The sequence below is a fragment of the Aethalodelphis obliquidens genome, unplaced genomic scaffold (assembly GCF_003676395.1).
Source record: "Aethalodelphis obliquidens isolate GAN/ISIS:26980383/991018 unplaced genomic scaffold, ASM367639v1 scaffold28, whole genome shotgun sequence".
Lineage (NCBI taxonomy): Eukaryota > Metazoa > Chordata > Mammalia > Artiodactyla > Delphinidae > Aethalodelphis > Aethalodelphis obliquidens.
In genome coordinates this window covers 14,847,813-14,862,312 of record NW_020837972.1, presented here as the reverse complement: position 1 = coordinate 14,862,312, position 14,500 = coordinate 14,847,813, and the positions used below count along the sequence as shown (strand labels likewise).

At 42.3% G+C, this 14,500-nt stretch overlaps 1 protein-coding gene across 11 annotated transcripts in view; it reads left to right on the top strand.

Annotated features, from left to right (window-relative positions):
• ACAD10 (acyl-CoA dehydrogenase family member 10) overlaps window positions 1–14,500 on the top strand; it is a 49,102-nt gene that overhangs the window by 22,578 nt on the left and 12,024 nt on the right. For 9 of the 11 annotated variants that reach the window (XR_003436735.1, XM_027124753.1, XM_027124746.1 and 6 more), the window contains exons 8-12: window positions 3–89; window positions 1,591–1,772; window positions 5,774–5,924; window positions 7,011–7,156; window positions 7,917–8,090. Coding sequence is in view for 10 of the 11 variants with exons in the window: in XM_027124753.1 (XP_026980554.1) it covers window positions 3–89; window positions 1,591–1,772; window positions 5,774–5,924; window positions 7,011–7,156; window positions 7,917–8,090 (740 nt within the window). In the remaining variant the exon portion in view is untranslated. The remainder of the gene's footprint in view (window positions 1–2; window positions 90–1,590; window positions 1,773–5,773; window positions 5,925–7,010; window positions 7,157–7,916; window positions 8,091–14,500) is intronic. The other 2 variants (XM_027124750.1, XM_027124752.1) reach the window with 1 other exon arrangement.

Here is a 14,500-nt window from a genome sequence, read left to right as displayed (position 1 = left end):
AGTTTTCTTTGTTCTGGCAGGATAATGAAAGCCCTTGCGAATGCTGGAGTCCCTGTCCCCAAAGTTCTTGACCTCTGTGAGGATCCAAGGTAATGTTCAGATTTATTTTTTCTATTGTGTATTCAAGCTACAGAAGAGAAAAGTTCTTATACTAACTCACATTCCAGTTTGCTAGAGTAAAGACAAGTAAAATTTGGGTAGAAGAGAAAAGAGATTTTATAGTTACCTCCCCTAGAAGTTCACAGATCTTTAAGTTATCCTGAAAGATAAATGCCTGCTTTCGTGAGAATTGGTAGGAAACATCTTTTCTAACATTAAAAAAATATATGTCCATCTAGCTTCATGTTGCTTGTTTTAATTAATTTTTTATTGTGGGCTTTCTAAACTGTTTTTGAATTGCTTTATAATATGCTTTCTGAGTCTGTCTCTTTTTTCCCGATTTTTTAATTATGAAAATTTCGAAACATACACAGAAGTTGAAAGAAGAAAAAATAGTACGATGAGCACCCATTTACACTTCATCTAGATGAAAACATTTGTTAACATTTTGCCACATTTGCTTTCTATGTATATGTATATATGTGTATGCGTATATATGTGAATAGGTGTACTATATAGATAAAATAATTTTATAGAAATAGTTAATTATATATAACATTTTTCTAAAAATGTTTTATAACATAATTTAATAAGTTTTATTAAATAATTATATAATTATTTTGTAAGTTAATAAGTATATCTTATATGTATGTATATAAATTATTATTCACTGAAACTTTTGAAGTAAGTTTCAGGCAGCCTACATCTTCTAAGAATAAAGACATTTTCTATCATAACCACAGCAATATTACATTTAAGATAATTAAAAATAATTTAATAATATAATTTAATATCTAGGCCATGTTCAAGTCAGGATGAATAGTTATAATAGTAGAATTTTCAAAACAACTTTTCGGAGTACTAAACTGATTTCTAGTAGTGACAAAAGATGGATTAATGACATTTTGGTGTGTCACCTTAATACTTTGGGGTGTTGTATATGCCATTCATACCACTGGATAATGATGAAAATAACATCAATAACAAGAAGGGATACTTATCCAACCCTCAGTGAAGCCAGAAACATATGCCAGGCATTCCCTATGTATTTGCTCCCTTAATACTTATAACTATCCTTTGAAGCGTTATAGATTAAAAAAAAACAAAGCTCAGAGAGCTTTAATATGTTTCTCAGGATCACACTGCTAGGAAGGGCAGAGGTGGCACTTAAGCCTGGTTCTCTGACTCCAAATCCCCCTCTCAACATGCTGCTTTCCTGTATTATCACACTTAATCCCATTCCGATGGCTTCTACAAGTGGACCAAAGAGAAGAGAGGCATGCTGGCAAGGAAGTGTAGACAGGGATGTGTGTGTGTGGATTGCTTTGGGGAGGGAGTACTTCTAACCCCTGTGCTTATGTGCAAAGGAAAAAGGAAGTTTCCAGTACTCTGGATCCAAACTCCCACCCAGCACTCAAAGCTTACACACAGGACAGAGCAGTGCCTGCCACATCATGGGCCACTGAAACACCCTGTCTGTGCCCCTGCTAGGGTCATCGGCACTCCCTTCTATCTGATGGAGTACTGCCCAGGCCTCATCTACAAAGACCCCTCTCTGCCAGGCTTGGAGCCCAGCCAGAGGCGGGCCATCTACACTGCCATGAACAGAGTCTTGTGCAAGATTCACAGTGTGGACCTCAAGGCCGCAGGCCTAGAAGACTATGGGAAACACGGTGAGCACGGGGCCGCTTGTCTTCTGTGCTGCTGTTTCCTCACTGGTGCCTCTGCTTTCATGATTTCCATGGTACCAAGGTTTTAAGGCACCACTGGTAAATGTGAGGTGGGCTTGTTAGCTTCCTACTTGGAAATCCACTTTCATTTTAGTATAAGTGTCACTTACCTAGATGCTTTGTCCTGAGATAAATCCCTTCATGGACTACAGAATCTCTCTTCCCTGAAACTTCTATCTCACTGTATCATTTAAATCTTGTTTTTTTTCCGATACTGGCCAAAAGTACTTAAGATACATATTTTCTTCTCCATTTTTCACCATTTCCTCTAAATATTCTTTTCAATATTTAGAGGAAAGATTTAGGGATATATTTTTAAAATGCCATTATGCCAAGGTATTTGTTTGTATAATTTGTTTCTGTTTTCTTCTTTCTTTTTTTTAAAAAATGTCTGAGAGTTCTAGTTGGTCCTCATCCTTGGAAGCACTTGGTATTGTCAGGTTTTCCCTTTTCTTTTTTTCTGGAAGTCAGTTGTATTGAAATGTAGCATTTTATGAATGTTGACAAATGCACACACTTTTATAACCACCATCACCATTGTCTTCATGCTTTTGCATGCAGAAACTTTAGCATGAGCCAAAGAGTTTCATTTTGTCTGCCCTGCAGCATTCAAGACTACCTGACTCTCAACCAGTGTGCCTTGTTGACCATGGTCAAAAAGAATCTCTCAAATAAGCTGTATTTTGTTCTTTCTCTGCTTTTAACCAAAACGTGCCTGTTTTGTCTAGGACCATATCAAAGGCTGCAGTATGTGTCCAAAGTACATCAACTTCCTGACACATTTCTACCAAGTTACCTAAAATTCTGTCATTCCGTAGGCACATGATCTGAGGTCTCAAAACTAACCATTTGAGAAACTTTGCTACCACAGAGCAGGCTTGCTGACTTCACAGCCCCAACTGAGGGAGTTCTTCACCCCTTCCATACGCAGCCTGATCCCTATCATACACTAACTAACTAACCTGTTGACCAGAGTTACCAGCTTAGTGGGGTTCCCCTCCATCTTGGTGGTCTCATTGGGAAACACTTACAGTAAAAATTTGTTTGTTGTTTATCCAAAATTCCAGTTTAACTGAGCATCCTCTATTTTATCTGGGAGCCCTAGTTACCAGTAAAAGGGTCAGCAGGCAAAGACCATAGATGTTGCCTATATTGAGCCATTGTTTCAAAGTGCAAAGAGCCCTAGACCAGAAGTCAGGTGCTGATTTGTGGGGTGACCTTGGGCAAGTCCCATTACTTTGTTATAGTTTTCTCAACAGTAAAGGTTCAGTAAAAAACAAAACAAAACAAAAAAACCCTTCCCTGCCCCCCTCACAGTGCTGATGTGAAAAGCAAAGGAGATGGCACCTGTCCTCGTGTTTTGAATGGAGATAAAGCCTCTGTCACATGAAGCAACGGGCAATGTGACATCCCATCCTGCAGTGGAGAGAGAGCAGCCTAAGGAGGCCTCTCCCATGTGCTGAGTGGATCCTTTGCCTTTTATTTTTAAAGTGGACTGTTTTGATGCACTTTCCACTGGCCTATTAGTTTGACAAAGAGACAAAGCAGAAATCTGGTGTGATTTTATATGACTCAGGGTCAGCCTCCTGGGCCGCAGGCAGTATGTGGAGCTTATCGCATGAAGCAGCTTCCTCAAATTTCACATTCACTGATCCAGTTTACCCGGGCATCAGATCTTCCTTTCCTTCTCAAGTTATGTCAGGAACCCAGCTGCTGCGTGGGGCATTGGCTATATATAGATAGTACACCATTTGTGTAAAATTGGTATATTTGAATAAATTTAAATGTTTATTTGCACACGTGAAGATATCTCCAAAAGGATGCCTAAGAAATTGGTCACATGGGTTGCCTTTGGGGAATAACGGCTGAGTGGCTGGGCAGGGGGATGGGAGAAAATCTTTATTGCACTCCTTTTTGCCACTTTAATTTAGAGCCATGTGAATATATGATTTATCGAAGAGAACAAATTTAAATTTGTAAGGAAAAGAAACAGCACACCAACATGATTTCTGATCAAAAGGGACTTTTGACCAGATCCTTTAGGTCCAGTCTAGTTATCACAAAGAACCTTTCCATCAAGGACCTGCAGGGAACCATAATTCTCTTTTCTCATCCCAGAGGGGAGGCTGCTTTGGGGAGGAAGGGCGTTAGTGCCTTGGCAGGCCTGCTCGGGACCAGTGGCCAACAGAGCCAGAGCCGCAGGGACAGCTGCATCTGCTTCCCATGAGAAGGGAGTGTGTACAGCACTGGGGTGGTGTGTATGCGTGGGGGGCAGGGCGACATCCTAAATCCATATAGGAGATTTTCCTGAGGGGCTCCTTCTGCAAAGGCTCAGTTCCTGGTGGCCTTTGTATTCAATTTATTATGATAATTTTAAAACTCTAGAAATGTGAAATAGTACAGTGAATAATATATGCCCATGACTGATTTTAACAATGGTTAACTTTTGCCATATTCCTTTATATAGCTCTTTCTGTTTCTATCTGCACAACTAACAAAGTTGTAGAGATCCTGGCGCTTGACTCCTAACAGCTTCAGTACGCATTTCCTACATTTCCTAATAGTAAGGACATCTCCCAGCACCATTATCACATCCAAGGAAATTTACCATCTTCCCAGAATCTATAAAACCCAGTCCATATTCACATTTCCTCATTACCCCCCTTACATCTTTTATAAGTGAGTTTTTTTGGTTGGTTTTCCAAATCAGGATCCGATCAAAGAATCTAGAACAGTCCCCTCACTGTTTTTTTTTTTTTTTTAATGAATTTTTTAAGGGACCAGGCAAGTATATTATAGATTTGTTTTGATTGTTACCTGATGATTTCATTTACTGCTGTCTTCTACTTCCTGTAATTCTGAAAACTGGAAGTTAGTTCTAAAGGCTTGATTTGTTTGGGGTTAAATTCCTGTGGATTTTGATCTCACCTCTCATCCAGCCCTGCTGGATCCTCCGAAGGACAGGTGTCTGGGTGCTCTGAGTGTGCAGTGCACTCCACAGAAGGAGCCCAATCTCTCTATCCTTGTCTTCAAGCTTCTGGGGAACATTTTTCTCTCAGATGAGGGGTGAGGGCTTGACTTAGAGCTAGTGGTGTGATGTGTTATTAATTATGAATTGTTTTAATAGTGACAATAATTGTCAACTAATAACAGTGACAGTAATAATGGTCATTATTCATTGAGCAGCCTTCTGTGTTTGGCATATTATATATGGACGTCATTTGGCCTTCACAGTGGTCCTAGGGAATACAGGTGGCAGTACACTCATTGTACAGATGAAGCAATAGGGGCTTAGAGAGGTTAAATTAGTTCAAAAGCTTAACTGTGAGCCAGGCAACTCCAGAACTCCCTCCAGTTCGTGGTCCCAGATATAACTTGCAAGTTCCTCAACTGTGGTAACTCTGGTAGCAAACAACTGAATAATAGCAAATACTCATGCAGTACTTACTGCATGCCAGGAACATTTGCAGGGGCTTTACGTATTGTGTCCTCCCAGCAACTCTCTGAGGGCCATCTCATCAATGAGGAAACAAAGGCATAGAAAGGTAAAGTAACCTGCCTGAGATCACACAGAGAATGGCAGAGCTGGGAACCAAACCCAGACCATGCATCCACCCCAGAGCCTATGCTCTTAGCCAATCACTGTCCTGTAGCCAAGAAGGGATTTAGTAAAGGCTGTTAGGAAGCTCATAGGATCTGAGAGGGCCAGGGATCAGGCTCGGAGGCTATGTGGCTGGGAACAATGCCCAGATCACACAGATCCAGCCAAGATAAAACAGCAGTGGCTTCCAGGTTGAGGGGGCAGGAACAGCATGTGGGAAATTCTCTAGTCATGGGAAGAAGATGCCTCAGACCTTACAAGGGGTTTCATCGCACTGCTTGATTTTCGAAACCTCTGGAGGTTGCTGAGATGGCACACCATGTTCTAATCCTCTTTCCCTCAGGGGACTATGTTGCACGCCAGGTACAAACATGGATCAAGCAGTATCGAGCCTCGGAAACCAGCACCATCCCGCCAATGGAGAGGCTCATCGAGTGGCTGCCCCTCCACCTTCCCAGGCAGCAGCAGACCACAGTGGTGCATGGGGACTTCAGGTCGACTGGGCATGAGGAGGGCTGATACTTAGTTGTGGAAAGTGATGGGAAGGGTATTTGAAGGGGAAATTAAGCAGCTGGTCTTGCCCCAGTTTACAGTTGACAATTATCCACTACATGGGCTCTCCCTCTGCGTGGCCTTTAGGGCAGGGTTTCTCAGCTTTGGCACTATTGACGTTTGGGGCCAGATTATTCTCTGTGATGGGGGGCCTGGCCTGTGCAACAGCAGGAGTTAGTACCACCCCCCGGGTCTGAAGGTACAAGCACGCGCTTCAGCTGTAACGACAACTCCAAAGTTGTCAACAGCGACAGCAATGATCTTACTCATGAGTCTGCAGTCTGGGACGGGATGGCTTGCTTGAGCCATTGACGTGGGTCTCAGGCGGGGGACTGGAATCACCTGAAGGCTCGCTCACACCTGCACCAGGGCAGAGGCGAGCTGGGCTCCCTGAGCCTCTCTCTGTGTCTCTGTGGTTTCCCACCTGGTCTTTCCAGTATGGCAGCTTCCAGCTGGACTTCCTACCTAGTGGCTCACGGTTGCAGAGGTGTGTGTTCCGAGGGGAGAGGGCCGGGGGGAGCTGATCACCTTTTCTGTCCCTGTCTCAGGAGTCACTCAGCACCACTTCCACCTGTATTATAATGGTTAGAAGTGAGCTGCTTCCAGGGGTGAAGGATTAGACTCTTTCTTTTGTGGTAGGAGTGTCAAAAAATTGCAGACCTGTTTTAAAACCATCTCGGGAAGGAGTAATTACCAGAACCCAGACATGGTCTCTCTGTGGCGAGGGCCACCTGACCAAAGCTGTGGCCCTCAGGAGAGGAATACAGCTGTCCCTCAGCTATCTGCTGAGAGGGGGGTGGGGAATTAATGTGCAGGCCCCCTTCCCATTGTCTGCTGGTGTCCCGTTGGCTGTTCCCAGCTGAGCCAAAGGGCAAGGGAGCTGGTGGATGCAGCCCATGCAGGCTCCCGGGCACATGGGAGGGGTGGGGAGTGCTTCTGAAGGGGTCAGCAGAAGACGCCCAGCACAGAATACACCCTAGCGGTCAGTGTTCTTAGCGCTGTCTCCATCCCTTCTGTGGCTCCTGCAGGCTGGACAACGTGCTGTTCCATCCGGAAACGGCCGAGGTGCTTGCCGTCCTTGACTGGGAACTCGCTACCTTAGGCGACCCCCTTGCCGATGTGGCCCACAGCTGCCTGGCTCACTACCTGCCATCCAGCTTTCCCGTTCAGCCAGGTAGGAACTGCCGCTGGGGGAGTGAGGGATGGAGCCAGCGCTCTTCTCAAAGCTTTGGGGCAAACTCTGCTGAAACAGTTTGTGATTGGGCTGCTTCGTGAAATTCAGGTATTGAGTATTTCTCCTACAGCATCATTTTTAATGACAGTATAGGATTTCATTGTTATAGAATTAACTTAATAAGGCATTTGGTTTGATTCCTATTTGGATATTTGTTTCCAGTTTTTTGTTTTTTTAAAGTATTACCTTCCCTGTGCTTCCACAAAAAAAGGCAGTGAATATCTGTGTAGTAATATCTTTGCCTGTATGTAAGTTATACTCCTAGGATAAATTCTTGGAACAGAACATATTACATGCTTCTAAACCATCAAAATGTTACAAATGAAGGAAATAGGTAAGATTTTTTATTTGTTGCAGTTATCTTTTTCATAATTTGGCGAGATCTTCTTTGAATACCATTTTTTTAATCAAATGACTGGTAGAAAATAATATGCATCCACCCTGAACTGTGGCCCAGATGGAATTGGAGGCCCCTCATTCCTTCCTTTACTGCCAATTTAGTCTGAAACTTTTAAGAGCCAAATTGTGAATAACAGCTTCATGCCTGGATTCCAGACATCTTGAAATGATGAGCTATAACCCTTTGAACTAGTTGTGAAGCTGATTTCCAAGGGACGAAGTGATTTTCAGAATTCAAATACTTGGAGCCACAGGAGAGCATGGGGTTTTTGCCTAGTCCTGGGTCTGTCTGTCGCTTCAGGTTTGAGTGACAGTGATCTGTCTGAGCTGGGAATCCCTACTGCAGAGGAGTATTTCAGGATGTACTGTCTTCACATGGGGATCCGTCCCACTGAGAACTGGAACTTCTACATGGCTTTCTCCTTTTTCCGCATTGCTGCAATCCTGCAGGGAGTCTACAAGCGCTCACTCACAGGTAATGGGGGCCTGGGAGAGCTGGCCTCGGGCTGTGAGTCACAGCCAAGGGGCTTCTATCCCTGAAACCCTCTCGTAACCAAACTACAAGATTCAGTTAATTCAACCATTTGTCATTAAGTGTATATCATATATATATATTTTTTTTAATCAATATTTAAAATTTTTTAAGTTATTAAAATAAGGCACAAAAATTTTTAGAGTAAAAACATACATGATAAGAATTCAACCATATAGAAGAATATAAAATTATTTTCCGGGCTTCCCTGGTGGCGCAGTGGTTGGGAGTCGGCCTGCCGATGCGGGGGATGTGGGTTTGTGCCACGGTCTGGGAAGATCCCATGTGCCACGGAGCGGCTGGGCCCGTGAGCCATGGCCGCTGAGCCTGCACGTCCGGAGCCTGTGCTCCGCAATGGGAGAGGCCACAGCAGTAAGAGGCCCGTGTACCGCAAAAAAAAAAAAATATATATATATATATATACACATATACATATGATAAAATACTTTATTTAACCAGTGTTTTCTAGACTGTATCTTTTAAGTTTGAACTTTTGAGAAGAAAAGTTAAGTATGGCTACTTAGAACTGATGGTTTGATATATACATATGTCACCTATGGAGTGTTCATATATATATGCGAGGATGGCACAATGTTATTAGTTTTAATTCTAAATTCTACAGGGTAGAAATGGAAATAATCTATACCCTAAATTATTTAAGAAGGTAGAAAGACAGATTAAAGTTTGTTTCCTATGTAGAAGGAAGGCAAGTAGAAAGCAAGCAGTTAGAATCTACCCAAAAGACCTAGAAGTAGTGACTAAGCCAATAGCATTAAGTACCCCTAATTACCCACATTGTAATCTATAAATTCCATTCTCAGCAAAGGAACCAGGACTCCTTGGAGAAAGTGGCTGATTTCAGGTCTAGGGCAGGATATCCACAAGATGAACCTGGAACATCTTGCCGTACCAGAAAGCAAGGAGGTTGTTGAAGATTAAGAGGGTCATATCTAAAGGTCTCAGGAGTCAACCTGAATAGGCTCCCACTTGCTAATGACAGGAAACTTTGAGCACCAGTATGATGATAGCTGAAATGGATGAAACACATCAAATATATTTAAATCCATGAGTAAAGAATGATACTAAAACAAAGACACAGTGTCTCACTGGTGACTTTGGAGGTTGGCAGGAAAGCAACCCATTACTCTGAAAATTGGTAAATAAAGGGAAGAGAGTCAAACATTTATCCTGCCTTTCCTATACAAATTACATATCAGGCTAACCAAATGATTGATGAGAGAAAGTTTCTCTTTAGAGAAGCATCCTGGACCCAATGATAGAATTAGCGTGTCACCAATTTGCCACCCCTACTACGTGAATGCATCTGGAAAATAAGCATTAATGGTGCTGAAATCGAGAGAGGCAGCCAGACATTACATACCTCCTGATGCTGCCCTCAAAAGTCGAACCTGGATCTGACCAAGCCTCGAGTGCCAACCACCAACTTACAGGGAACAGAGGGTTCAGCGGAGCACATTCAACAGCACCGTTGAGGCAGAGCCATTCACAAAAATCCAGATTCTGGGAAACGTCACAGAGCAAACAATTTAGTTTCTTCAGCAGATAAAAAAGGGGAACAGATGTTGAAAAGGGAACCTATAGAGTGAACGGGACTTAAAAGATGCATTAGCCAAAAATAGTATTTGGACCTTATTCAGATCCCTGTTTGAAAAAAGAAATTTTCTGAAAAAAAATATTTGAGACAGTCAGTGAAAAATGAATTCTGACTGGAGAGTTGATGATATTAAGGCATCATAGTTAACTGTTGTTTAAGTGTGATAATGGTATTGTTGTGGGTGTTTTTAAGTCTTTGTTTTTAGACATAAATGAAATGTTTATAAATAAAATGATGTGGTGTTTGGGATTTACTTTAGCAAAATCCAGGGCAGTGGGGATGGGGAGGGCAGAGGGTGAAATAGGATTGGCCATGCTTTGATGATTGTTGAAGCTGAGTGGTAGAAACCTGTAGGTTCATTATATTCTTCTGTCTAGTTTTGTTTGTCTTTGAAATTTTCCAAGATGAAAACTTAAAAGGCACGTAGAAAGAAGCCCAACAGTGGGTTTGCTAGTACTATGGGGACATCTTAGCTTCGTGGTCCTCAATACCCGAGGCTTTCTGGCAGCATGTCGCTCTCAGCCAGGGTGCCAGAATCTTCTGAGAAAGGCAGTTGCAATAGGGGAATTGGTCATCCATTCACTCACAAGAGCCTCTCCTAGGCCAGGTACTGTGCCAGGTGTTAGTGGCAATAGAAGGTTGTGATTTTTCCAGAGAAGGATCAGCATCCAGAGAATTTCTAGTTTAACCCTCCATGACCTCAAGCAGTAATCCCTGGAAATGGTATTTTCTCTTCTTTTGGAGAGTCTCAGCTCTAAGCCAGTATTTCCCAATTTTTGTTTTGGTTTTACAGTGAAAGGTAACCAGAAACATTTAATTAAACAGAATGGCTGCTAAGTCCAAACAGTGATGTGTAGGCCTGATTGCCTGTGGGCATTTTCTAGTGGGCAGCCAAGTTCTCACTGGGTTCTGCTCCAGTGACTGGGGATAGCTGGATAGATTTTGCCCATTATGTCAATTATATCTCAGTTTTTAAAACAGAATTATTCATTCTAGAATCTCTACACCAATAAACTTCGCCAGGTTGTCCTCAAGTTGCCTATCAGGAAGCCCTTTGACAGTTTCCGAGATCCTGTGAGCCGCTGGCTTGGCCTCAAGCTTGTCTTGGCCTCAGAGGCAAAACACGCCAGTGTTTGCCACCACATGGAAAAACAGATGTGCTGTCCTTTCAGGCCTGTTCCTCTGATCTTGATTGTGCTCTCCCTTCCCTCCTACCTGGAAAGCCAGCAGACATTCTGAGGAAGTGCCTTAGTTTTCTTACGTAAAAACAGTGAAGTCAGTTTTTTTAAAGAATAGGATAAAATCATTTGATTAGGGAAACAAAAAACTCAACTCTCTGAACACAAGTATTATTTCTGCGCATTTGTCTTCTTAATTAGCTGTTAAAGTCTTTTCTTTTTTTTTTTTTTAAACAGTTGAGATACTTGGTATCACCCTGGGAAAGGGGGTTTTGGAGAAGAACAGTGTGTTTCAAAGGCATTCTCTCTGTGATGTCATCACAGGAGATTTGGGCTCATCCTTAGGTTGGCAGAGGGACAACAGTGACCAGAGCCTGGGGGCTGATTTACTGTCTGTACCAGCTGACCCCAAGTATCACTTTCCTTCATTAAGAAGTGGTTACTGAAGTTTAGGTTTCTTGTAGCTGGCTGCTGAAATTCTAGAAAGGAAAAAGTGCTGGTGGCTGCAATTTAGGAAGACGTCAGTCATGGATGTGGTCTTTTCTGCTGGGATTACATTTGGGAAAATATATCGGAAGTGATAGTTTTAAATCAACCCAAGCTCATACAAGTGACCTTCAAAGAGACAAAGCAGTACTCTGAGAGCAAGATCCTACTAAGGAAATGAAAATTAAGAAAACACTTTGTACCCTCTGTTAGAAAAAAAAATCGAGGATTGGTTCAAGGTGGCGGAGAAGAAGGACGCGTGCTCACTCCCTCTTGTGAGAGCACCGAAATCACAACTAACTGCTGAACAATCATCGATAGGAAGACATTGGAACTCACCAAAAAAGATACCCCACATCCAAAGACAAAGGAGAAGCTGAAGTGAGATGGTAGGAGGGGTGCAATCACAAAAAAATCAAATCCCATAACTGCGGGTGGGTGACTCACAAACCGGAGAACACTTATACCACAGAAGTCCACCCACTGGAGTGAAGGTTCTGAGCCCCACGTCAGGCTTCCCAACCTGGGGGTCTGGCAACGGAAGGAGGAATTCCCAGAGAGTCAGACTTTGAAGGCTAGAGGGATTTGATTGCAGGACTTCGACAGGACTGGGGGAAACAGAGACTGCACTCTTGGAGGCCACACACAAAGTAGTGTGCACCTCAGGACCCAGGGGGAAGGAGCAGTGACCCCATAGGAGACTGAACCAGATCTACCTGCTAGGGTTGGAGGGTCTCCTGCAGAGGCGGGGGGCGGCTGTGGCTCACCATGGGGACAAGGACACTGGCAGCAGAAGTTCTGGGAAATACTCCTTGGCTGAGCCCTCCCCGAGTCCACCCTTAGCCCCACCAAAGTGCCTGTAGGCGCCAGTGCTGGGTCACCTCAGGCCAAACAACCAACAGGGAAGGAACTCAGCCCCACCCATCAGCAGACAACAGGATTAAAGTTTTACTGAGTTCTGCCCACTAGAGCAACACCCAGCTCTACCCACCACCACTCTCTCCCATCAGGAAGCTGGCACAAGCCTCTTAGATAGCCTCATCCACCAGAGGGCAGACAGCAGAAGCAAGAACTATAATTCTGCAGCCTGTGGAACGAAAACCACATTCACAGAAAAATAGACAAAGTGAAAAGGCAGAGGACTATGTACCAGGTGAAGGAATAAGATAAAACCCCAGAAAAACAACTAAATAAAGTGGAGATAGGCAACCTTCCAGAAAAAGAATTCAGAATAATGATAGTGAAGATGATACAGGACCTTGGAAAAAGAATGGAGGCAAAGAGCAAGAAGATGTGAGAAATGTTCAACAAAGACCCAGAAGAATTAAAGAACAAACAAACAGAGATGAACAATACAATAACTGAAATGAAAAATACACTAGAAGGGATCAATAGCAGAATAACTGAGGCAGAAGAACAGATAAGTGATCTGGAAGATGGAATGGTGGAATTCACTGTCATGGAACAGAATAAAGAAAAAAGAATGCAAAGAAATGAAGGCAGCCTAAGAGACCTCTGGAACAACATTAAACACCAACATTCACATTATAGGGGTCCCAGAAGGAGAAGAGAGGGAGAAAGGACCCTAGAAAATATTTGAAGAGATTATAGTCAAAACCTTCCTAACATGGGAAAGGAAATAGCCACCAAGTCCAGGAAGCACAGAGAGTCCCAGGCAGGATAAACCCAAGGAGAAACACACCAAGACACATAGTAATCAAATTGACAAAAATTAAAGACAAAGAAAAATTATTGAAAGCAACAAGAGAAAAATGACAAATAACATACAAGGGAACTCCCATTAGGTTAACCATTGATTTCTCAGCAGAAACTCTACAAGCCAGAAGGGAGTGACACAATATATTTAAAGTGATGAAAGGGAAGAACCTACAACCAAGGTTACTCTACCTGGCAAGGATCTCATTCAGATTCGATGGAGAAATCAAAAGCTTTACAGACAAGCAAAAGCTAAGAGAATTCAGCACCACCAAACCAGCTCTACAACAAATGCTAAAGGAACTTCTCTAAGTGGGAAACATAAGAGAAGAAAAGGACCTACAAAAACAAACCCAAAACAATTAAGAGAATGGTAACAGGAACATACATATCGATAATTACCTTAAATGTGAATGGATTAAATGCTCCAACTAAAAGACACAGGCTCACTGAATGGATACAAAAACAAGACCAATATCTATGCTGTCTATAAGAGACCCACTTCAGACCTAGGGACACATACAGACTGAAAGTGAGGGAATGGAAAAAGATATTCCATGCAAATGGAAATGAAAAGAAAGCTGGAGTAGCAATACTCATATCAGACAAAATAGACTTTAAAATAAAGAATGTTACAAGAGACAAGGAAGGACACTACATAATGATCAAGGGATCAATCCAAGAAGATATAACAATTATAAATACATATGCACCCAACATAGGAGCACCTTAATTCATAAGGCAAATGCTAACAGCTATAAAAGAGGAAATCGACAGTAACACAATAATAGTGGGGGACTTTAACACCTCACTTACACCAATGGACAGATCATCCAGACAGAAAATTAATAAGGAAACACAAGCTTTAAATGACACAAAGACCAGATAGATTTAATTGATATTTATAGAACATTCCACCTAAAAGTGGCAGAATACACTTTCTTCTCAAGTGCACACGGAACATTCTCCAGGATAGATCACATCTTGGGTCACAAATCAAGCCTTGGTAAATTTAAGAAAATTGAAATCATATCAAGCACCTTTTCTGACTACAATGCTATGAGATTAAAAATCAATTACAGGGGGAAAAACGTAGAAAACACAAACACATGGAGGCTGAACAGTATGTAACTAAATAACCAAGAGATCACTGAAGAAATCAAAGGGGAAATAAAAAAATACCTAGAGACAAATGACAATGAAAAGATGACAATCCAAATCCTGTGGGATGCAGCAAAAGCAGTTCTAAGAGGGAATTTTATAGCAATAAAATCCTACCTCAAGAAACAAGAAAAATGTCAAATAATCTAATCTTACACCTAAAGGAACTAGAGAAAGAAGAACAAACAAAACCCAAA